The sequence below is a fragment of the Chlamydotis macqueenii genome, chromosome 1 (assembly GCF_036417535.1).
Source record: "Chlamydotis macqueenii isolate bChlMac1 chromosome 1, bChlMac1.mat, whole genome shotgun sequence".
NCBI classification, from domain to species: Eukaryota; Metazoa; Chordata; class Aves; order Otidiformes; family Otididae; genus Chlamydotis; species Chlamydotis macqueenii.
In genome coordinates, this window is record NC_141556.1 from 153,156,453 (window position 1) to 153,180,440 (window position 23,988).

General features: G+C 39.0%; 1 protein-coding gene across 1 annotated transcript in view; it reads left to right on the forward strand.

The window, feature by feature from the left end:
* Window positions 1-23,988, forward strand: part of COL4A1 (collagen type IV alpha 1 chain) — a 127,172-nt gene that overhangs the window by 85,142 nt on the left and 18,042 nt on the right. The window contains exons 20-43 of the mRNA XM_086770532.1: window positions 398-433; window positions 2,021-2,185; window positions 3,358-3,453; window positions 4,362-4,445; window positions 5,196-5,266; window positions 8,308-8,499; window positions 9,375-9,543; window positions 9,903-9,995; window positions 10,094-10,198; window positions 11,602-11,699; window positions 11,995-12,145; window positions 12,478-12,591; window positions 12,995-13,162; window positions 13,718-13,807; window positions 14,384-14,536; window positions 17,165-17,263; window positions 17,355-17,444; window positions 18,171-18,310; window positions 19,206-19,336; window positions 19,441-19,517; window positions 20,305-20,403; window positions 20,922-20,972; window positions 22,865-23,050; window positions 23,679-23,812. Coding sequence (XP_086626658.1) covers window positions 398-433; window positions 2,021-2,185; window positions 3,358-3,453; window positions 4,362-4,445; window positions 5,196-5,266; window positions 8,308-8,499; window positions 9,375-9,543; window positions 9,903-9,995; window positions 10,094-10,198; window positions 11,602-11,699; window positions 11,995-12,145; window positions 12,478-12,591; window positions 12,995-13,162; window positions 13,718-13,807; window positions 14,384-14,536; window positions 17,165-17,263; window positions 17,355-17,444; window positions 18,171-18,310; window positions 19,206-19,336; window positions 19,441-19,517; window positions 20,305-20,403; window positions 20,922-20,972; window positions 22,865-23,050; window positions 23,679-23,812 — 2,792 coding nt within the window. The remainder of the gene's footprint in view (window positions 1-397; window positions 434-2,020; window positions 2,186-3,357; window positions 3,454-4,361; window positions 4,446-5,195; window positions 5,267-8,307; window positions 8,500-9,374; window positions 9,544-9,902; window positions 9,996-10,093; window positions 10,199-11,601; window positions 11,700-11,994; window positions 12,146-12,477; window positions 12,592-12,994; window positions 13,163-13,717; window positions 13,808-14,383; window positions 14,537-17,164; window positions 17,264-17,354; window positions 17,445-18,170; window positions 18,311-19,205; window positions 19,337-19,440; window positions 19,518-20,304; window positions 20,404-20,921; window positions 20,973-22,864; window positions 23,051-23,678; window positions 23,813-23,988) is intronic.

Below are 23,988 nucleotides of genomic sequence, written 5' to 3' on the forward strand. Positions count from 1 at the left end.
GATTATTTAAGAAAGATGAAAATCAATACAAGCGTAAAAAGGATAGTAATGTAGAGAATCTTGAGACAGTAGCTAAATTTTAATCTTAAAATTGACTTGCATAATTTACAAAGTTCTTCAGTAAACAGGGAAAATCAAGCATTCCCTTTCCCATTTTCCCTGTTACAGAGCTTACTCTGTTGAATAAAGATCAGTGGAGAAGATGGCACACAGCAGCGGCTTTTCCCTGAATGTATTGTTTGCAGATATCTATACATTATTTAACTTAACTTTTGATTCAGTGATAGATACTTAAATAATACTTGTTTGTAATATGTGCTTAAGTAATTGTGCTTCAAGTTCACTGACGTTGGCATTGCTGATTTCATTGCCTAATTGAAAACCTTTCTTTCTAAAGGTTTCCCTGGTATACAAGGAATCCCAGGACCTCCAGGTATGAATTTATGGCCACTGATTTTGTTCATATCTTTCCTATGTTTTTCTTGGGTGAGGAGTCCTGAGAGATATTCTCCTTAGCTGCTGCCAGTTACTGCCTGACTTACAGAACACCCAGGCAGTGGACTCTCTGGGGTCTGATCATCTTCCTAGACCCTTCCTGTAGATGGCTTTTCTCATGTCTCTGAGGTGATGCAGCCTTGCTCTTTGTGTAGAGCCCTGATAACTTGCTGCTTAAATTGAAGAAGTTGTGTGCCCATGTCGTCAGAGGTAGTCTGGAGAATGTGGCTCCATTGGGCAAGAAGAGTTGTAAAGTGTGAATACGTGCACGGGTATGTGCATATGTACCTGTGTATGTATACTCATACGCAGATAATTTGTTTTTGCTCTCACTTCAGCTTTGTATGTGTTTGCATAAGTATAATAAAACAAGGTTTGCAGGGAGAAATAATAACATTTATTAGATCAAAGTAATTCCTGAAGGTTTCCTGCTTTTTTTTTTACTATATCACTTGATCTAATAAAAGTTATTTCTTTTGTCTGTGAATGTTACCTTTTTCATAGTCTTAACATCTTCACATCCATGACAACACTGCTATTATGTATACATGCACATGTATATGTATATGTGTTTGAATTAACCCACAATATTTGGTTTTTAAAAATGAAGAGAATCATCTGTGGAAACCTGACTCTAGCACATCGTGCAGTGATACCACTGTTGCCTCCTTTCTATCTTGACAGTGAGCTAAATATGAAATTAATGTGAGCCAGGGTCAGATAGTTTCGAAGAAATTTTTCACAGTTTAGGGAGAAGATACTATACCACAGGCTGTAATAGTCCCTAAAGAATTCTGTGTGACAAGACAAGAGGAATGGTAGCTCTCAGTCTGTCATTACCCTACAAAAATTGAGATTTGTGTGACTTTCATATCTTCCGGCAGTGTTGCAGAAGGCTCAAAATGTTTTAGCAATCAAGGCTAGTGATTAGTTGTGAACTGAAATAACTCATTAAAGTATGAAGACCTGTGTGACCGTACAAATAGCTAAAATGAGATCTTAAGTAGTATTTTTCTGGCTGTTTAGCTGCTTCTCTTTATTGGCTATTGTTCACTTATTATTCCCACAAAAAGTTTTGGTTTTAGCATTCCTGAACTCTGCTAGGATTGTTGAATACTTATTTATTGATGCTTTTACACATACTATCTCTTTGTAAGTGTGTTTAAGATTTGTTTTTTTATGAGATAAGGAAGTGTATATTAGTTTCTAAGTGTAATACCTAAATTAACTCCTCTGTCACCACAGGAGTGGTGGCACAGCAAAAGTTGATTCAACTAAATCTCGGAAAGGCACTTAATACAGAATAAGTATGTTTATCTAGGAACCTAACCAAAGTGAGTTACTCTGAGCTGTATTGAGTATATAATCTCAATTTTGTATAAAACACCAATAGTAAAAATACAATCTCTTTTTTATTTTGCACTAACATTTCTCCATTTCTCTCTAAAACCTAATGGAAGCTAATGTGTTGAAGTTACTGTCTTCACATGTCACTTTTTTCATGTATGTTTTACTCTGTCCAAAGGTCGACCACTTCCAGATAGGGTAGGATCACCTGGTGTCCCTGGAGAGAGAGGTGAAAAAGGTGAAAAGGGTTCTCCAGGATTCTCTTTACCTGGACCCCCTGGAAGAGATGGTTTCCCAGGTCCCCCTGGGTTGCCTGGCCCACCAGGTCCTCCAGGCAGAACAGGTAGGTAAAGCACTCAGTTACTTTTCACAATGAAGATTCAATAATGCACATTGCATATACAGAAAAAAAAAAGAGACAACATTATAAAAGCTGCAATCAGAACGTATCTGCATCATGGAAGAAACACGTCTGAGTTGTTAATGGACCAAGTAAAAGCTATTCCATGATGTAGTAAGCTGCCTATTTCCTTACTGGAACAAATATTCTTTGCTAAATAAATATTTCTAAAATTTCTTTAAAAGTTCATTTCAGATTGTTACAGTATAACCAAATAATTGACCTTAATACAGATTGGTTTCCTCTGTGTCCTAATGTGCCAACCTAGAGATATGGACCAACCTAAAATATGGAATTAAATAGCTAAATCTTACCTTGCCCTAAAAATAAGAGAAATTCCTGGTTTTCATACAACACATTTCTGTCACTGCTTAATTCTACTCCTTCCCCAGACACTTCTGTAGCTTTCTTCAAGTGCATAACATGAAACAATTTGTTTTCATTTAACTGTTGTTTGCCAAACTTCACATTAACATTTTCACTACTAGCTTTGGCCAAAATGATGTCATATTGGATTGGGTCAGAACTTGTTCCATATTGTCAAACAGAACAAGCACAATTTATATTCTCATATCAAGCCTGCTAAATATTCTCCTTTGTTACCTGTTTCAGTTCCTAACATATAAAGTTTCTTGTTTTCAGGAAGCTTGATCAGTGTGAAGGAGTTAAATAGATGTTAACAAGCTGCTCTTGACCTAGAAGGTTTCCTAAAACATTAAAAACAAAGATCAGCCTACAAAAAACTCTACTTAGTGAACTTCATCAGAGTGTCAACATTCTCCATTCTCTTCAGGGTCAAACTGGCAATTTTTCACCCACAGCACTTTTCTTAGCCAAAACTTAGAATAAAAATAGATTTTATGTGAAAGTTGTTTGTAACATTATGGCAGAGGATGTCTTTTCTCTGTAATTCTTGGAGTTTCTTAAGCAGTATATATGGAATCAGAATACAGAATCCCACTTAAATTTTTCAAAGCAAATCAAATAGAAAAGTAAAATGCTAACCTGACTTCTCATTCTTCATAGATACATTCAGCTGTGACATTCGTAAATGCAGCCCTATAATGGAAACTTGCACTTGTCAAACAATATTCTTTATTGCATTTCCGTTGCAGATGGAATTGATCAATGCCAGCAGGGAGAACCAGGTGCACCAGGTAGTCCTGGACCTCCAGGAAGAGATGGATTTCCAGGAGAGATGGGAGAGAAAGGTAATACTATTTTAAAGTTATTACTTTCTAATGCTCTGTACCCAGAAGCCTGGCTATGTAAAGAGGCTGAGCAAGTTAGGTTACATCCTGAGAAAGTGTTCTTAAAGTTAGTTAAACAAATAGTTCACAGACATGGAAGATGTTTCTTGAGTCTCTGATGAGTAAAAGAAGGATATTGTGTACTGAGTTGTGTGACACTAACTTCATTTGCATTTCACTTAGCTGGAAAGTGATAAAGGATGGTGCGGGGCTGAAAGAGGAGCTGGGAAGAAAGACAGGGTTGAGTATAGCCCCGTTAAGTGTAAATTGAATTATCCATGGCAATTTAAGATGTGAATTTTGAGACGAAGAATTAGAGAGTGCCAGATGAGTTGGGAATAGAAATGGTTTATGAATCATTGCCATGAGTATAATTGAAGCTAAAATTGTAACACCTATAAATAGGACTGTCAACCATGTGTTTTAGCAGCATTGACTAAATGGATATATAGAAAAATGAGCTGCACTCATTTACACAATCATTGATCCTTCCTAATCTCGCTCTGCTTTTCTAAAATGGCAAAACTGCTGTGACTATAGAGGTTCTCCTTTTTCTGCTTTAATCTTTTTATTTCTTCTATACCCAGTGTATATTTATTTTCTTCTTTTTGATCCTCTTCAGTCTGGTTCCTTTTAAATGTTCCATTAAATATTATCCTTAGGATAAGACTTAAGTGGATTTTTATGCCATTCCTTTAAAAATTTTAAAGAATTTTGAGTATCAGTTTGCTGATAAATTCTCTTTGAAGCATGTAATTAGAAGTATTTATTTTAATTCTTTTAACATGAAGTGTATTAGATTGGCTTTTGCCCCTGAATCCACCTGCTTGCAGTTGTCTTAAATCTTTTGTTGGTTTTTTTTTTTTCAGGTGACAAAGGTGAAACTTGTGCCTTATGTGATCAAGTAGGACCTCCTGGACTTCCAGGACCACAAGGGCCACCAGGTCCCGCAGGTAAAAACTTATTAACTATCTGAGAATTAACTACATAGGCTAAAATCTAAAAATGCAGCAGATACGACAAGATTAATTACTTTTTGTCCCACTAATCAAATTGTTTTTGAAACTACTGAAAGGAGGATGGAATATTCCTATTTTTGGCCTGATTCCAAATTTCCAATGCAATCAACAAGAATTACCAAGGATTCAGAAGCTGGTCACAGTGACGAGTCTTTGCAAACTGTAGTCCAAATATTTTCACATAAGATTGTGAAAGCGAAAAATAATGTGGGAAGCTTTTGCCCTATGTGCTCAGGTTTGTCAGTGGCCCATCTGTACACTCCCAATCCTAGCATTAAATTCTCTGACCAAAAAAAAAAAATAAATTATTCTTCTGGCAGCATATGGGAGAAGTGCCACATGCAAACAGTGATATTACACCTAGCAATTGTTCTATTGGCTGTTAAGAAAAATTAATACATTTTAGGTAGTTTCAAGACTGCAGTGGTTGCATGGTAGGTTTAAATAGTAATGTGAATTCATTCCTAAGTCAAATGAATCATCAACTTCTGAGTTTCTGAATGCAGACACATATAGCACATGAGCACATGAATCCAGTCAACTTCACTGACTTTAGCAGCATTATGTTGATATAACTGGGGATAGAAAGAGATACTTTGAAAAAATTCACAAAGATTTAACATACAATGAGCTATGTGCAAAAGCATGTAATTAATAGAATTGTATTTTTGTCTCTCTGATAAGGTTTTCCAGGACAATCAGGTTTGAAGGGTGACAGAGGCTTACCTGGACTTGATGGCCTTCCAGGGGTACCTGTAAGTAATACCTTGCCAAATGCTACGGTCCTATGAGGAATGTGATCAAAACCCATGTGATCATCAGCATGGTTGTGTAATAATTCTGTTTAAAAACAGACCAGCACAGTGGTATGATAAAATTAAGGAACTATGCCTAGCAAAATAAACCAGGAAGCAGTGTGGTTGAGCTATGAGAGGAAGAGAGAGCTGTCAGAAATGGGTTGTATTTCTGTGTTTGCCCATCATATGAACTCAGCAAGATAAATGACCTTCTGGCTGAGCAAGTTAAGCAGTGGAGTTGGGTAAAAAGTAGCATTTTGCAGGAAACAAATATAGATCTGCCCTGATCTTTTCATGTATTGTTCCAGTAACTCTTTGATGTTATGTACATATATTTGAGAGAGAGACAGTGCCATCTAGTGTAGTGTAAGCAATCTAGTATTACCATGTAATATACTTTGACAGTTTGTCTGAATTTTGGGAACTGTGTGCAGTATATTCGATTAAACATAATCAGTTATCAGGAAAGCTAAGTAGTTTTGAAGAAATAAAGGAAGGCTGTGCAATCCTGATATTATGACCCCTGGTAAATAATGTTGACGTAGCGCAACACAACTCTCAGTGAGTAAGGCTGGATATCAGAAGCAGAACAGCCATAAACATAACAGTTGTCTAAAATGTAACACAAATTACTCCTAGATGAGCACTGTACTAGCACAACTACATTTGATCTTGTCAGAGTTCACTTGAGTGTCCCTAAATACACTGTGGTATGCTGTCAAGACCTACCTTAGCATACAAGTTCCTCTAGTGTAACGTGGATTTTGACACCATTCCTAATGTAAGTAGACTGAGTTTGTCAGAGTCTTCCCAGGCTTTTCTTTTTGTCCCCAAGTTTTTTCCTCGTTCCCACTGATGACTTTTGGCAACATAACTTCTCAGTGACATCCATGTCCACTAGCTTTAACGCACTCTGGAGTTATGCAAACTCTCTCTATCACCAGCGGTGAGAGAGAGGCACCTTCAGAAGTTAAACCAAGTCACCTGTATGAATTCATTACTCAAGGAATCTGTTTCTCTCCCTTGAGTATAAATAAAGCCTAGATGTCTAAATTCTCTATTTCTACCACGATAAATAACACGGTATTACTCAGCAGCTGGATTTACTAGAATATCAATGGGATCCATGAAAGAAATAGTGGAGGAAAACAAAAGACATCCTAGTGTATTTAAGCATTTTTCATGTGTGATATTTGTCCTCAGCACATGTTTTGCCACACCTTTATATTTTACTTTTATTGCCTCTTAAGTTCTGTTCATGTCTTTCACCAGACAAGGTTCTGAATACTTTTAAGCTTGTTTTGCTTTACAAAGTTCAGCCAGATGGTGATCCAGCATATAGTTTATCTTGGAAAAAACTTCATAGAGGCCAACCTCGCAAGCTCCCGTTGTTTAGAGCCATGCCAGGACATCAGAGTCTGATCCAGGACCCACCAAAGCTAATTGAAAGATTACATTTGACCTTGTTCTGGTTCAGATTTAAGTGGAGGGCACACATTAGCCTTAAGCAGTGGACATTGCCCATGAAGTTTGTGCTTTACCACCCTAGTGCCTAGCTCTGATTCACTTGAAATTAGAGAGACTGTTCCTATGAGAAAAGTTCACGTAAGTCAGGTGATCAGAGGGCTGGGCACCTCTCCTATGAGGGCAGGCGAAGAGAGTTGAGGCTGTTCAGCCTGGAGAAGAGGAGGCTCTGGGGACACCTTATAGTGGTCTTCCAGTACCTAAAGGGGGCTTATAGGAAAGATGAGGAGAAACTCTTCAGTAGGGCCTGTTGTGATAGGACGAGGGGTAATGGTTTTAAAATAGAGGGAGGTAGAGTCAGATTACACTTCAGGAAAAAATTTTTCACAGTGAGGGTGGTGGAACACTGGCACAGGTTGCCCAGAGAGGTGGTGGATGCCCCATCCCTGGAAACATTCAAGGCCAGGTTGGACAGGGCTCTGAGCAACCGGATCTGGTTGGAGATGTCCCTGCTCCTTGCAGGGGGGTTGGACTATGTGACCTTTGAAGGTTCCTTCCAACCCAAACCATTCTATGATTCTAAGTCTTAGAAAGTATGTAGGGAAAAATTGGAATTCTGAAAACCCTATAGGTATATTATTAGGTAGATAATTTCTTCCCAGGAGAGCTTACAGAATTCTTTTCTGAGCATGTGCTTAGTATTCTGATAGTACCAATTGACTCTGATTGTTAATTGTACAAAATCAATGAATGCTAGTGATGAAGGGACATGTGTATTTGCGTCAGCTAAATGTCATAAATAAACTACTCAGGGAGAAGCTTTCAGCCTTCAGTGCTCTTATGCAAATAACATTTGAGTTTTTATAAGACCATCAATTTAACTTCGTAGACAATCTATATATTTGATTAATGTTATAGTTGACTTAAAAGGTTTTGAAAGAAACAAAATCTTGTTTAAGCAATTGAAACTTTTAAGTTTGGCTGAGTTTGTCTTTGCATACTGGAAGTGAGTTATTTTCCTGTGTTAGTACTACTTCTGCTGGTATTTTAAATTACCATGGAAATGCAGAGATACTTTTCTTGCATTTGCCTCAGAGAAATAGGTTCCACAGTGTTACAGAATTCATAATATAAAGGTTGGGGCAGACACGTCAACTCTGAAAATGCCTTTTTAAAAAGCCTCCTTTAACTTGATGCTGGTATTGTTAAAATATGCGTAACTGAAATCCCATTCAGAGTAGTTTTTTGGTGTTATGGCCCGCTGTTCTTGTGTAGGTGGAGTAAGTTTACATGCACCATCTAAAATTATATACCTGTGACAAAAATGACAAAATGGTCAAGACAAGAAGATTTGCCTTAGTTCTTTATTCATACTGCTATGTCCTGCAAAATATTCTAATTTGGCCTCCTCAGTGGAAAACTTAATGATTTACTTAATTTGGGGCTACTCTTTAATTTCTGAAAATTTGTTTTCTTTTATATCAGTTGGAGGATTGGTAAGGCGACTGATGATATCTGAATTTATGAAATTTCAGGGCCCCCCCGGCACTCCAGGACTTATGGGCAGCCCTGGAGCAAAAGGAGAACCAGGAGATTTTACTTATGATTCTATCCTGAAAGGTGAAAAGGGAGAGCCTGGTTTCCCAGGACAACCTGGTATTCCTGGAAGAGAAGGAAGACCAGGAAAAGACGGATTGCCAGGTCTCCAGGGTCCAAAAGGAGCATCGGTATGTGTGTTTCTTTATGTTTACATATTGTCTTACTGTGTCTTTGTTTATGTGTACATACTGTCCTATACATTCTGTCCCTTAGATCAGAATTCACGTGTTTTTATGCCCTATACATGCTTTATGTTTATTGGCCTTATTCATTGTTCCACATCTTGTTCTTGCCTTGAATAGTTCATTCTTCCTCAGAAGAGGATTCCAGTTTCCCTGGAACTAGTGAGGAAGATGGTCCTGCAACAACGGACTATTTCAGAGTTAGATTTTGACTCTTTCTTTTTACATGTCATGCAAATAAATAATCTGACTTAGATGTATTCAGCATGGCTTGTTACTTTCAGGACTATAGAGTAAGGTTACTTCCCCCACAAATTTGTGGGCATGGACAACAGTTTGTTCCTTTCTCCCTTTCTCACAGCTTGATAGTGAGAACTAGTGTGGATGATTTAGATGGTATCTGGAGATGACTGAAGGAATGCAGTTATCCCAGGTAGAGATTGTTAAGACAAGATTCAACTCTGTTCTAGCATACTTCTCTTCTTGTGGAAACTAATGCTTCAAAGTCTTGCACTGATAGAGAGTTCAATAGACATGGATGTGGAGCTGAATGTGGAGCTCACGTCTACTCCGAGATTCACCACTGAGAACATAGGCTACATGGTCCAGTTAGCTGCACTGCACACTAGGTAGGATTTCCACGTGCTGTTCCACATGGAACTCAGCTCTATTTCTATTGAACTTGTTAATTAAAAAAAAATCCACTTTCTTCAGCATTACAGATACCTGTGCTAAATCCAAATGATAAAATATTCAAAGACGATCATGTGTTCTGTCTTGCCAATCAGGCAAGAAGTACACTTATACTTTTCAAAAATTAGGGTACAGTTGGCTTGAAAGGAGAACGTGGTCCCCCTGGCCAACCTGGATTCCCTGGAGTACGTGGTGAAAGAGGTTTTCCCGGCCCTCCTGGGGTAGGTGCTGCAGGGTTGCCTGGTGACAAAGGAGACAGAGGCTTTGCTGGAACCCCAGGTCTACCAGGCCTTCCAGGTAATGCTATAGTATTCTTTTTTAAAAAAAAAAAAAGTGCCTTTTAAGTGGTACAACTTAGAGGATCACTGGAATTTAAGATTGAAATAAAAAGACTTTCTAATTTAAATCAGTGTTTGCTTTCAGCAGTATAATTGCAATTCTTTCAGGGCAGTTTTCTTGAAAAGTTTGTTAGGCCAAATGGGATGGTTTAGGTTCATCCTAAACTGAGTTCATCCTAGTTTTCTATGAATATTCTATAAAAAAAAAAACTTCATAGCAAGTCAATTGTAATGGTATGGATGGACTAATATTGCTGGCTAGGTGACACTCCCTTCTTTAATTTAATTCCTGTACTTAATGCATCTTTACATTCACAGGTGCAAAGGGTGAAGCAGGACGAACTGTACCGCTCCCTGGACCTCCTGGGGCAGATGGCCTTCCTGGACCACCTGGTTTCCCTGGACCTCAAGGTATAGTAGCCTGTTAACCTTTATCTGATGATCATAATGGCTCTGTTCCCAAGAAGCTAGCCTTTGTATTAACGTTTGTCTTGTTTTCACTTGCAAAGGTGACAAAGGGAATCCTGGGCTTCCAGGTAGACCTGGCCTGCCAGGAGAAAAAGGTGCTATTGGGCAGCCAGGTATAGGGTTCCCTGGACCTCCAGGACCCAAAGGTAAGATAAAATTATCCATCTAACAGAGCTAGTGTAACTGGAGTGTGGATGGAGGCCTGCTGCATGAGATTTGGGAGGTACAGCTGAAGAACCTCCCTTGGGAAAGTCCACAAGCACCACAATAGGCATACTTTCAACGCACACTTGCCTTGTGCGGTGATGCAGTGCAGATACAGACAGTGTCAAAGCTACTGCCGGAATAGGAAGTGAGATAGTACAACATCTCACATTGCCACAACTGAGGTTGCTGAGAGATGAGATGACCTTTCTGAGAGATGCACCATGTGTAGTTGGTCAAAAAAACATGCTGACATAGCTGTAACATTTTTGAGCCAAAGCTCTGCTGTGTTCCAGGCAGCTGAAAGTGGTTTGGTTAGAATACCGGCTTACTTACTACTTCATAGTGCTGCTACTCATTTAGAACTAGAGGACCGAGCTTTCAGCAGCCACCTCAATCCCCCAGATTCTTGTGTGTTTTCATTATTGTTTCATTTATTATGATTCCACACATGAATGAGCTGAGGGAGTCAGAAAGACTTAATAAGTAGAAAGGGCAAATCTTTACTTGTGAGCACCTATAGTTCCTCCAAGACTGACATGGGACCAACCTGAAGGGAAAAGGCCTGTTGCATCTGGATAAGGATTGCTGTATGCTCTTTGATGCCAGAAAGAAAGGAAGGACATTCCAAATACATTTCTTTCAAGGACCCTTCATTGAATTAAGCTCTGCCCAATGACGTTCCTGGGGCTTAGTCTAAAAGCTGGATTTCCCATTCTCTGAGACCTTTGCCTAGGAAAGTAGCTTAATCTCAATTTATGGAGTGTGTGCTGGTGTTGAGTGAGTGCAATCTTTAAGTGATTTTCAGAATGTTGTATGTATTCCTTCCTGCATTCCCAAGGTGCAGTCTATGGATCAGCTGTAGCATAGAAACCTTCTGTGTGCAACCTACAGCGAGACGTGTAGGACATGTCACACTACGTATACTGAACAAAAAATGTTGATTCACAGGTAGATTTTGTTGTATGTCCCTGAATCTGATGCCCCCACAGTAAGTTGCCTTTTCTGAAGAAGACTTTGGGAACCTAGTTTTGCAGACAGGATGTTTCTGAATGACATGAACCCACAAGGCTATTAATTTAAGAGGAGACACTCAGTATTTAATTTATTTCTTCTGGATGGTTGTTTCTCATCAGAAGCCAAATGCTGCACAAAGCTCAGCATTTTAATCTCTGTTGAGACATTTGGGTCATGGCATCCCTAGAAGTTTGGCATAAAAGTCTACACAGACCTCTTAAACATGTCCCTGTGAGGATGTGAATAGTTCAGTTAGAGGCATGAAGAAATAGCAGAGGATGCTTACAGGCACAGACAGTAATGATGTGAGTTTTGTTTTGTTTTATAGGTTTCCAAGGTCAGCCTGGCTCGCCTGGTCTGCCGGGAACTCCAGGAACTCCTGGTTTGGATGGGTTGCCAGGTGTACCAGGTTTACAAGGTCAAAAAGTAGGTGTCGGCTCCTAGTACTCTTATCTGTGACTGCCCATGTTAACAGGAATGTGTGCAAAGATCCTGCTCTTGAAAAAAAAAGTTGGCCAAACTATCCTTCATCTTATGTTTCCCACTATGCACACAAAGGAACAGAGTAGATGGATGAATGCTTGGCTATGGCTCTCCCCTGAAATCATATATAGTGCTCTGCCTCCGAGTGATTTAAATGCAGTCAGTGAATGAATTCTTGGTTTTGATGTTTTGGTTTTTTTTTAATGTGATTCCCAATCCCTTGTGTTTCTTTGTCTAGGGTGAACCTGGTGTAGGTCTCCCTGGCCCTAAGGGATTGCCAGGCCCCCCAGGACCGGCTGGCATCCCTGGAGAAAAGGGAAGTCCAGGACTGCCTGGCTTACGTGGCGAGCAAGGCTTTCCAGGCATACCTGGACAGCAAGGATTCAGAGGTAACATCACCAGAAAAATACAGCTCTGTAGTTCTATTTCTTTTTAAAAGTCACTCCCCTGTAGATGCAGTAAAAAGTCTATTCACCACTGCGATATCCTACTGATATCTCAAGGTATTGCCCTTTTTCCTTCCCCTCGTCCGACCAACCACTGGTAGCATATAGTAGCAGCAAACAGCAGCCCTTTCTCCAAGCCCAGGCAGGAGGTATGAGAGACTGAAATGAGGTCTTCTTGGCCAAGTGCTTCCAAAGCACCTTGTCTAGCATCTTCAGCAAATGAGATTTCAAATAACATTGGAGGATGCTCAGTCTGTGTCTCTGTCTCCCCACAGGCGACCCTGGCCTCCCAGGACTGCAAGGCTTGCAAGGCCCTCCCGGTGCACCGGGGCTGGGCCCACGGGGATCACCGGGACCCGCTGGGCAACCAGGACCCCAGGGACCACCAGGTGAGAAGAAAATACTCCCATGATGGTGCTTAGGAGCGGACAATTTTTGCATAAGCGAGTATTGGTAGAAGCATTGCTTGTGAACTGTTTTGCGGTGTGACGTCGGTGGAGGTGCACAGAAGGGCCATGTCAGCGGGCCTTTTCTGTCTGGTCCAAAACACAGGGCAAGGCCTCCTGAGAAAATGCCTGCCATTTTGTTTGGTCTCCTCAGGTCATCTATGAGTAATATATACAGGGTCAAAGCCTCGTTTAGAAAATGAGGACTATTTCTGCTGTCCGGCTTTGAGTCTTCATTCTTCATGCCATGTCATTTCTGAACTGCAGGTGGACATTATCAGATATTCTTGTTAACGGTGTTCCCTGTGCTCCGTTAAGGACTAATCCTGTATCTTGTTTTTCGTAGGATTTCCTGGAATAAAAGGAGAAAGGGGCTTCCCTGGTATCCCAGGTCTAGATATGCCAGGACCAAAAGGGGAAAAAGGTAGCCAGGGCCAGCCCGGAGTACCAGGGTCTGTGGGGTTACCTGGCCTGCCAGGTCCACAGGGGGCCATTGGACTGAAAGGATCAGCAGGTAAACATCTTTTCCCTTGGAAACCAGCATCTTTGACAACTGTTTTATTAAGTTGTGGTAGCATGCCCTTTCACTCAGTTAGGAACCGATCCATCAAAGAGCCCGAAATTGGGAAAACACAGGGTAACGTCAATAAAGTGGCTCTGTGCATGTGTAACTGAACTGTTACTCAAGTCCTTTGGTGGATCAAATCCAGCAACTTGCAGGAGCTAGCCTTTAGCCTTCCATAATGAAAGGGGATTATTCTGCACACTTTCATTGATGGATTATGGTTTTAATAAAGTCATTGTTAATGACAGCATTGTTTACTGTAATAGGAAGTTTTAAGGATCTGCCAAAAACCCATTACAAACTGTGGTTTATTCTGGTTTTTATAACACTATTTTTACTGTTGTTTTCTCTGTCAGACTGTTTTAGATTAATTGTCTTGTTTGTCTGATTTTTTCCTTAAGTAGTGCAATTCCTAATATGATAGGGATTAAATAATTCTGTTTCTTGTACTTCTTTACACTGCTTGCTTTATTTCTGTTATTCACTCTTTCACTTTGGTTTCAGGAGCCAAAGGAGAAATGGGAGTTATGGGAACTCCTGGATTGCCAGGAACTCCTGGACCAGTTGGAGATCGAGGGTTGCCAGGTGAAAAAGGTAAGAGAGAGATTTTCTCAAAATCAAAATTGTGAAATCCACTTTTATCCCAGCAGAAGACAAGTCTGGAAATAACCAAATATAAGGAGTATGCTTGGCCTAAGGAATGTTTTATGTCAAGTAACTTCCCTGTAAGTTAGAAATAGTGTGATTTGGAAAGCTGTATCCTAGGAGCAGTAATTTATTTGGGCACCGATCCAGGATTGTTGATCCATTCTTCAACAACATAAGGGTTTGCTAGGTGTAAGGAAACTATAGATACTACTTCAAGAAAAATATTATGTTTGAAGTTACAAAAAAACCCAGCAGGGAGGTCTTAATTAAATCCTTCAAATAATGCCCTGTATTACTGCCAAACTCCTATCCCTGTTGTTTTGGGATTCTAAAATCGATGGCTGTGAAGCAGGAAAAAAAGTCAACTTTTTTTTGATGGAGTTATTGTCCTAGTTTAGTATAAAAATCCTCATGAGATAAATGAGATGTTCCAGAGCATGGTATTCAATGCTCAACATTTGAATAAATAGCTAACTTCATTTGTTATCTGCCACTACAACATGCTATGCTATCTCTTTATAGGTAGCCAAGGTTTGAAAGGTGTAGTTGGACCACAGGGTGATCCTGGTATCAAAGGAGATAAAGGTGAAGCTGGTCTCCCAGGAGAACCTGGAACAATGGACAACATGGACATGGTTAGTCTCAAAGGCCAAAAGGGAGAACAAGGAGAAAAAGGTAACTTTAGTCTCTAACTATGGATAAGTGTAATTAACACTCATACTCTGTTAAGCAGCAATGCTTTGAGTTCACTTTTGTCTTAATTTTAGACAATAGTTTTTAAAATAAGATTAAAGAATTTCACACAGCAAATGCAGATATTTTTTCCAGTATCTTTCAGCTCCGTAGAAACAAAGATTAATCACAGACAGAAAGGATTTTTGTTGGATGGAAGAAGTTCAATTTACCCTTATAAAATGCATTTTATCTCTTATCAGAAGACTCTCTCAAAAGAAAATAAATTTTAAAAGTAGAAACTAGAGTTTGCCAGAAGAGAAGAGCTGTCTTTTGTGTAAAACATGTAGTGGAAACACTGTTGTGGCCATGAAGACCAACTGATACTGTAAGAAAACGTGGGCAGCCTTTTTTTGGCACACGTGTATCTTTGTGACCTGAAGAAGTTTCAGGAGAGACACACGTGTGTGCCACTGATACTAAAAGATCAACATATGTCAGTTTAGAAACATCTGGAAATAGTCAGGAGAAAGGCAATCAGCTTTCTCTTTAGAAACTTAACGGTGGTAGAGATTATAGTTTCTTTAGGTAATGCATTCTTCTTGGATTTTTGTTTTTACTTCTACATGAAAATTTAGTTTTTAAGATCATTCTCTCTCCTGGTTTTCTTTTCAAAGAAAAAACAGTGTATATTTTATATTTTTAATTTGTCTTTTTAAATTTATGCTTTACTGTTTATTAAAAAATCTCATAAGAATTTTAAAATAAGGGATAATTGTTTTAGTTAAAAAAGAAGTGTAGGGCTTAAAAGGGAGCTACCGAGATCATATAGTCTTCCATTTCCCTCAACCAAAACCTTCAGCCTTTCATTGTACATCATGTTTTCTGAAAGAATTACCATTCTTGTTACCCTTTCAGACTTCTCCCCAATTTGACTGCATTCCTGTTGGAGTGCAGTTTGCTGAAAGAAGTTTAGTGTTGTCTGTACATTCTCTGTTGGGTCCAAGATAGAGCACTTGAGACTCCTTTCCAGTTTGGCAGTGAATCACCAATAACTGTACTATGTTATATTTGAATGTGGGAACAGGAGAGTTTCCTAGTCTAGGTACCTCTTATCTCCGTGTCCTGACTACTTGTCAGAATACAACCTGGGCTCGTGTGCCCAGGTTGGCTCTCAAGAGAAATTTAGGCATGTGGATAGGCAGTGCTTCCCAGCTTGGACAGACAGGTACTGCAAGGGAGGGCAGGAGGAAGCGTGGAATGCATCAGCCTCTAAGCCGAGATGCAGCTTCTGAGAGTATTTTTGTATTTGATGAGGCTCCCAGCCTATAAAGATTTCATCTAGGTTAATTCTTCTCATTTGTTTCTGATCTTGATATATATGGTGACATGAAAAACCTTAAAACGAATCCACATAGGTTGTTTTTCATTACTTTCTTATCTAGTATTGGCTTGTAGGTTGACTGATTGATTATTAGTTTTATTTCCTTTCCAGAAATCCAAATTAAGCACACTAGTTAAATGTGTATAAAGAAGCCTTTGCTGAGAAATTCAAATGGTTAATTTCTTTGGTTTCTAACTTCTTCATCACGCCAGCACTAATGATGCGTGCTTGCAGACTTGTTTATGCTCTACCTTTCCCTGACCACACACAGTCTGCAGTTTTGCCTGGTTCACACAGCCTGGAAGGGTAGGTTCCAAAGAGACCCCAGCCTGCAAATTTCTGCTGTTATTGTGCCCATCTCATCCTCTTCAACCCAAAGATGTTTAGTAGCAGCAGAGAAAAATAACCTAGTTATACTGCATAACTTTGCTGATCTATTAGCTGTCTTCATCTCTCTAGGCATGAATATCACAGTAATGTTTTTAAAAGCTTCTAAAATACAAACTATTCAGAAAAGACACAATATTTTTATGGAAGGTTGTTAGTGATGTTTAATGGAAAAAATTGATTTTGGACATCTTGGGATGTTTTTAATAAAATCTACTTACTTAAAAACATTCAGCAAGCTGTCTTCAGTAACTTGTTCTCCTGCACATGTATGCAACACTAACAGAAATGGTTATGACCAAAAAACTTGGACCTCAAAGCTGGAGAAGAGGCACACCACAGAAGAAAAAGTAGAGCCTTCTGGAATGATGAAGATGCTTTAACATTAGATAGAACTGAGGAAACAGCAATTTCTGACTGTGAACTGGTTGTTCACATGTACCTTTTTAGACAGCAGAAAAGTAAACTCAGTCATTTCTGTTAACACCTGATATTGTCTGGCACTTCTGAAGTAACTCATTAATCGAACTCAAACACATGTTCATTTGCAATTTCTTTTAAAGATATAGCTTGCCTTGTAATTTGCACAGACACCTGTAAAATTGTTACAGCTTGCAGCCTTTTCTCAGCACTGGTTTAGTGACTGGAGAGTTGTGTTTTACTCAAGTGTGACTTTACTGTACAATGTATGAAGGTTGAATTTAGTCATGACTTAATGTATGAATGTTGAATTCAGCCATTTCCTTGTTCAACAGAGAGAAGCAACAGTGATAAAAAAAATAACGAGAAGGATTACTATATGGCATTACAGTAATTTTTTTTAAAACTGATCTCACTGTGTTTGTTTTCTTGATGTCCAGGGGACCATGGAGCAACAGGAGAAAAAGGGTTACGTGGGGAATACGGAGAGCCAGGAATTCCAGGGAAGGATGGTGAGCCTGGTACTCCAGGACATCCAGGTACGTCTGAAGCTAGCAACACAGAGACTGTTCATCAGGTATTTTAAACCATGTTAACTAATGGGAATCTTAATTTTTCTGCTCTCTGTAGGACCAAAAGGTGATCAGGGCCCTCCTGGGTACCCAGGGGATCCAGGAATTCCAGGACAAAAAGGATCAGTTGGTGAAATGGGTTTGCCAGGTATGGATTGCTGGGAATTTCTTATTGTTGTTTTCTTTAAGTTAATACAGAACATTATGAGAGACCTGTATTTGTTGGTCTAGATCTACTAAATGGTTGCACTATTTGTAGTGTCTGAACTTTAGGCTTTTGGAACATTTATTTCTCAATACAATTGTGATATACAAATAATAGAATGGTTTCCTAAGTTTCTACATGTGAATCCTTTAGCTGGATGTGTAGGATTTGTGCATTTGTTGCAGTCAGGCAGTTTTTCAAGTGATACCTGTTTGTCTGTCTCTGTATGTGCTAGTGTCTGTACCGCGTTAATCTTCTTGTGTGTTTTCCCCCTTCTAAAAAGTTTGGTGAGTTGCTGTTTACTGCATGCTAATTATTAACTGTAGCGGTCTGGGAAGAGTGTTGTTGTGGAGGGAATTGGTAAAGAATAAAATGGAGAAGAACTTGTATCTCAGCAAGGAAACTTGGTCTCCATTCAGATGACCTTGTGCCTATCACCTTTAGGAAATCAAAGTTGAAAGACTGAACTGGTAAAAGGGGACAGAAAAAATTGCTACAGCAGTCTCTTTGTCACTCTGGTCATGTTAGAAATTATTCAAATCAACATAAACTTTTATTCAAATCGTATTTTTAGCAAGAGCTCTGTTTACTCTGAATCCAAGATTACAACCTTCTCTTAAGAGCAGAGCTTATCTTCTGACACTCCCATTTTTCCTTTTGTCTTACTAGGAACCCCTGGAGAAAAGGGTCTGCCAGGAGTACCAGGTTCACCAGGCACACCAGGGTTCCCTGGGCAAAAAGGTGAAAAAGGAGACAAAGGAGCACCAGGTTTTCCTGGAATTGGCTTTCCAGGGTCTCCTGGTGAGAAGGTATTTACACCCCCAAGGATTTAATTGTCTGTCTCTACCAAGTACCTCGTTTAGAAAGATGCTGTTGGCCTTTAAGCTACTCTATTGTATTTTCTATTATGCTCATTTAGATACCTGATGAGAAACTTGAAAGGTGTGTATATGCACAGGTTTAGATGCATTCTGTTTGATGGGATCATTATCTCCAGAGTTCTTATTCGTTCTGTCACTTCAGAATAGGCTAATTTACTGTGCTGGAAATGTGAAAGAGTGAAGAACTTTTTAAAATACTAAGTAAATAAAGTGAAAAGGGCTTCTGACAAACAGAGCAAATAATCATACTGTAATAGTGTTTCTGTACTTTTACAGAGATAAGGGGAAACTGAAAAAAAACCTATAAAATGCTCAGATATTACTGAAAAGAGAATTGTATTAATACTGCCTGTAAAGTTAATTTAATCTCTAACAGTATTCTCATAGGATTCTCATTTGTTTCACACTCCTTTTCCTAGCTACGAAATCACAGCAATCATGAATTTATAAGTAAAACTTGTAAAAATAAAACTTACTAATCTGGTATCAAACTTGCTGAAGACTTAAAAGTTTGAAGATGATTAAGTGTAATAAGAGAGTTAAGAGGCTAATTTGGAAAAGACTTTGTAAAAACTGTCATAAAAATGCGTAGAAAACTACTCATTTTCATATGTAGGTATTAAGCAATTACTAGAGAAGTCAGTAATTCTGATAATGGATTTTAATGCCAAATATAATCCTAAATTACTTGGTTTCTAAATGGAAGAAGAATGAAATTCTTTATAAGTCTGATGGATAAGTGGAGTGACATCTACCATTGCAAACAGAAAAAGCTGTTTCAGAATTAGTGTGTGGATTTTATAATGTGTGCTGCTTCTTCTAGGGAGAACCAGGAAGAACTGGTAGTCCAGGTTTATCTGGAGATAAGGGTGAAAAAGGTAGCGTGGGAATTCCTGGAATGCCGGGTCTCCCAGGTCCCAAAGGATCCCCTGGGATAGCAGGGTTTCCAGGCAAGTTTTTACGCTTTAATAAAACAGAAATTGCAGTGAAAAATTAATGTGAAATTTGTATCAAATATCCCACGTGTAAACCGATGTCTTCTTACTTTCTTTAGGTAGCCCCGGCCGCCATGGAGAAAAGGGTGAAAAAGGACTTCCTGGCTTAAGTGGCATTCCAGGTTTAAAAGGAGAACCAGGTAGAAAAGCAGTATAAACCACCAAATGCTACTTAAAGTATTGTTCACCTTCAGGCAGTGGCTAAAACAAATACTGTGGCATTCTACATTCATTTTGGCTCAGACATTTCCTGGTACATTTGTTCATTTCATATGCAAAAAAAGACAGTGCTGGTCCCCAGGTAAATCTGAGTCAGTGTAGCGTGGGGCTAATACTTCTTTTGCACTGTTTGTGGAAGAGATTTTACCACCTTTCACAAGACTGGTTGTTGCTGTAGCAGTTAGTTCTGTTGTTCCTGAGTTCATTTAAAAACAATTAAAAAATTAAAAAACAGTTTTATGAAAAACAATAAAGTTGATCCATTGCCGCAAACCTGGATCACCACATTAGCATTGTTACACAGATGTTAAAGAGGAAACAGAGTAGGAAGGAGTGCTGTTATGAGTATAACAACATTTTTGAACTTGGAGCCCGGTGTTCTTAGTTTACTGGCTGCAGGACACATCATCTCGTTGGACAGTGGGCTGTGGTATTCACAAGCCTTTGCTGGAGATCGTACACTCTAAACTCACTGAGATTCATTATAATTAGCTACGTTAAAGTCTGTGATACTTGACTCCTGTCTCACACTGATTTAATTCAGAAGTAACCTCAGAGAAAATCACACTGAGGTCATCTTGCAGTACCTCTTGGTCTCTATGGGAGCAAAAGAATAAGTTAAGCTTTTCCTTAGAGGAAAAAAAATGTGTTAAAAAAAAAAAAATCTGATGATTCATAGGTGAAATGAAAATGGCAATGATTTTTCAGGTGAACCTGGTGTTCCGGGTCCTGCTGGTTCCATTGGACAGAAGGGTGAACCAGGTTATGATGGGATTCCAGGTGCAGCTGGTGCAAAGGGTGAACAAGGTACTGTGACTGTCTTGTTAAGTTTATGGAGTACAAAAATGCACATATCGACTACGCAAGAGTAGCTGGTAGAGCGATGTGCTGGGTTTGAGGTACTTTGGCTGAAACCTTAGAAAATAAAGTTAGTATGGTGTCTTGCAAACTACTGATTATCATCCATTATTGTAAAGCTAATCATTTGGATGAGTAACTGTGTTTAATCAGTGTAATCTTGAAAGAATTTCTTTCACAAAAGCTGGCAATACTTTAAAGAATTGGCGTGTTTGGGAATTAATTTCGGTGTGCAACTTAGCTGTGAAATAATGGAGCAGGCTTGCCTTTTTTGAGGGTAGTGGTTTCAGTCATATAGGATCTATTGTGTTAGGTACAATACCAATACCTAAGAGAGTCTCTGCCTGAAGGACTTTTGCATAAACCATTTATTTCTGTTTTTTATTTGTTTAATAAAGTTTTGTTCATTGCAGGTTTAATTTAAGTACTGTCCCATCTTCAAATTTTTTGCTGCCTCTATATTACAGGTATTCCAGGTAGAGGACTTCCAGGCTTTCCGGGTGCAAAGGGAGATAAAGGTAAAATGCATTATTAAACAAGCAGCAAGCCTCCCTCCCAACACAGTATAAACGTAATTCTGTATTTCAGACACACTTTCTCCTTCATTCTTTTACATACTATGACTTTTCAGACCAGGTGGAAACTCTGAGAGGCTCAAATACTAATTTCTGTTACAGTGTCAGCATTTTGGACACAAGTTAGTTATGCCCTAAAATAGGTAATTACTCATAGTGTGGAATTTACTGCAAGTTGTACTGTGATGAGGTAACACAAATAACTCCCATATTCATGTGCTGTGCTTTTGACTCCCAAGTATTTCTGTTTTCCTACTAATTTTGCAAGAATCAAAGCCTAGTGAGGCTCTGTGCACCAGGTGGCTAAAGATAGTAGTTTCATGGCCAGGATACCACAGTAATTTTTAATTTTTTTACTAGAGTCTGTTGTGCAGCCCATCTGCAATTTTATTAATTGCTAAAATAGTTATTCTCTATAGCTCAGAGGAGCATGTCTGAGGTATGCGCAGGAGCATGGTGCAGAGATGCAAAAGACAGCAGAGACCTGATGAGATCTTACTGAAAATTGTTATAACCTGGACTCAGGACTTATTAGCTTGAGTACAGGGATGTAGCTATAACAGTTTCAAGACCACTATGGTCTTCCCAAAGTGTGTCACTACACTGTGCTGTGAGAATGGCTTGATTGGCTTCAGAAAGTGCTTGTTCAAGGTGTCTGAAATCCACCATGCTCATTTTATGAAATAAGTATGTCCTAGAAACTAGACTGCAATGGATACAGTAGGGAAGAAATATCAAACTGCTGCTGATGAAGGAAATTGTGTACAATTTTAAACATCCAGAAAACAAAAAAGACTCAACTAGTCCATCTATGAAATTAACATAACATAGCAGATTTTGAAGAACTTACATAGCTTGAAATATCAATTCCCTACCTCACTGATTCATTCTATAAACACAGGAAACTTGTGTGGACAATTAAAAGTGATAAACCAGAATTTTAAAATATCTTTTATTTACTATCTCAAAAGTAATTAACAGTCATTAATTGCTGAAAAAGCCCTAATGTTAGAGAACTTATTTTAATAAGTTAAAATCATAGCTCAGTAAGGCATATAGAATGCTAGATTTTGAGAGCACTTTTCACACCTTACCCATCTTTCTCATTTTGTCAGCTCAGTTCATAGAGTAAATAGATATTCAACTGACATCATAACTTGTGTTCAAATGTATTGTAGTTCCCAAAAAAAAAAAAACAAGTCCAGGATTTAAGGATCCTATTCTGTTTAGGCAAAGAGCCAAAGATAGTGTTCTTTATACATTTTATTTCTCTTATTATTGTACTTACACCAGCTAATCTATATTATTTTTTCTCAATCATGATCTAAAATTCAACTGAATTTCAAATGTTAACTATTTGTACAAGCCTGAAAGTAACTACTAAGTGTCTAAATCTAGATCTTAGTGAAAAAAAAATACCCTTTTTCTCCAGGAGCAAGTCCTTTTGTGCTTAGTCAAGTAAAACATCGATTACTCAGCTATGACAATAATAATTGTAATGGAATAAGGGTTTGGAGGTTTTATATTCCTTGTGGAAGGATTGATAGAGAGATGCTGAATGTTCATCTATTTTTAGAGTGAATTAAAATAGCCCAGTGATCAGTTAGCTAAGAGAAGATGTGTCAGTCAAACTACTCTTTTCCTCATACCTTTATGTCATAATGTGAAGTATAATACAGTTTTCCTAAAGTTCTGCATTTTTATACAAATGTATAAAGGCAAGGTCAATATTTTCTTAAGGAATAAAGCTTACTGTGAGTGGATAATAAGGCAAAAGGTTTCAGTGATTGTGATCCTTTCTCTAATCATGTTTTGCGGGTTGTTTCAAATCTTAGGTGCAAAAGGTGACGTGGGTTTTCCAGGATCCCCAGGAAGTCCGGGGATCCCAGGCCTGAAAGGAGAACCAGGATTTGATGGTCCACCAGGCCCTAAGGGCAGCCAAGGTCTTCCTGGACTACCAGGAAGTGCAATTGAGGGCCCTAAGGGAGACAGAGGACCCCAAGGCCAACCTGGCCTTCCAGGTAATTTTTCATCTTTAGTATTAATGTACTGGTGTCAATCAAAGCTCACCTAATGAATTAATAATAAAATCAATATTCCATATCCTTGTTTATCCTCTTCTCACAGATCAGAGAAAAGCTCCCCTTCATAGACAGTTTGGCACTATGTCCTGGAACAGGCTGATTTTATGTCCTCAGGCAGTTGGTTTTGTCCAGAAGTCTTTCTGACGTTGGGAAGTTTCCTATGGCTGTGTGTTCCCATGTCCTGGAGTGTTGATGTGTTTAAAAAGGGCCCAGCATGTCCTTACCTTGGCAGTGGCCCCATGCTAGATGTTAAGGAGGAGAGTAGAACAGAGCTGCAATATGTCTCTAGCATGTTCATACCTGAGAAGAAACCATCTGTTTGTTCTGCGCATATAGAAAACTCTCCACTATTTTCCATCAGCCACAGGCTGAAAATGATAGATGTCCAGTCAGATGGGGAGTCATGTGGACCTCCCTGCAACAGATTCTCCTATTTATTTTCTTGAAATGTTGTTATGATAATTGCTTTGGTTCTGCCTATCTGTAGATTGAGCCAGCTTGTTCTTCAACAGGTACTGCTCTGACCAAATTTTGCCACTAAATGCTCTCTTCTTCTGCTTTGTAGGTTTACCAGGTCCAACAGGGCCACCAGGACCCCCAGGTCTGAAAGGGGCCAAAGGAGAGCAGGGGAGCAATGGCTGGCCTGGGACTCCTGGGAGTCCGGGAGTCAAAGGTGATCCGGGTTTCCAGGGACTGCCAGTAAGTTTCTTAACAGTACACTCCAGATTTGCTGAAAGCTGGTTCTTGTAATTAATGGCTATATTAATCATAGATGTTTCTTGTTCAAAATAATGATAATTTATGCTTAAAGTGCCTTTGGACTCACTGCTGACGATGTAAAGTCAGTTTGAAAACATTTCAGTTCTCTCCTGTTA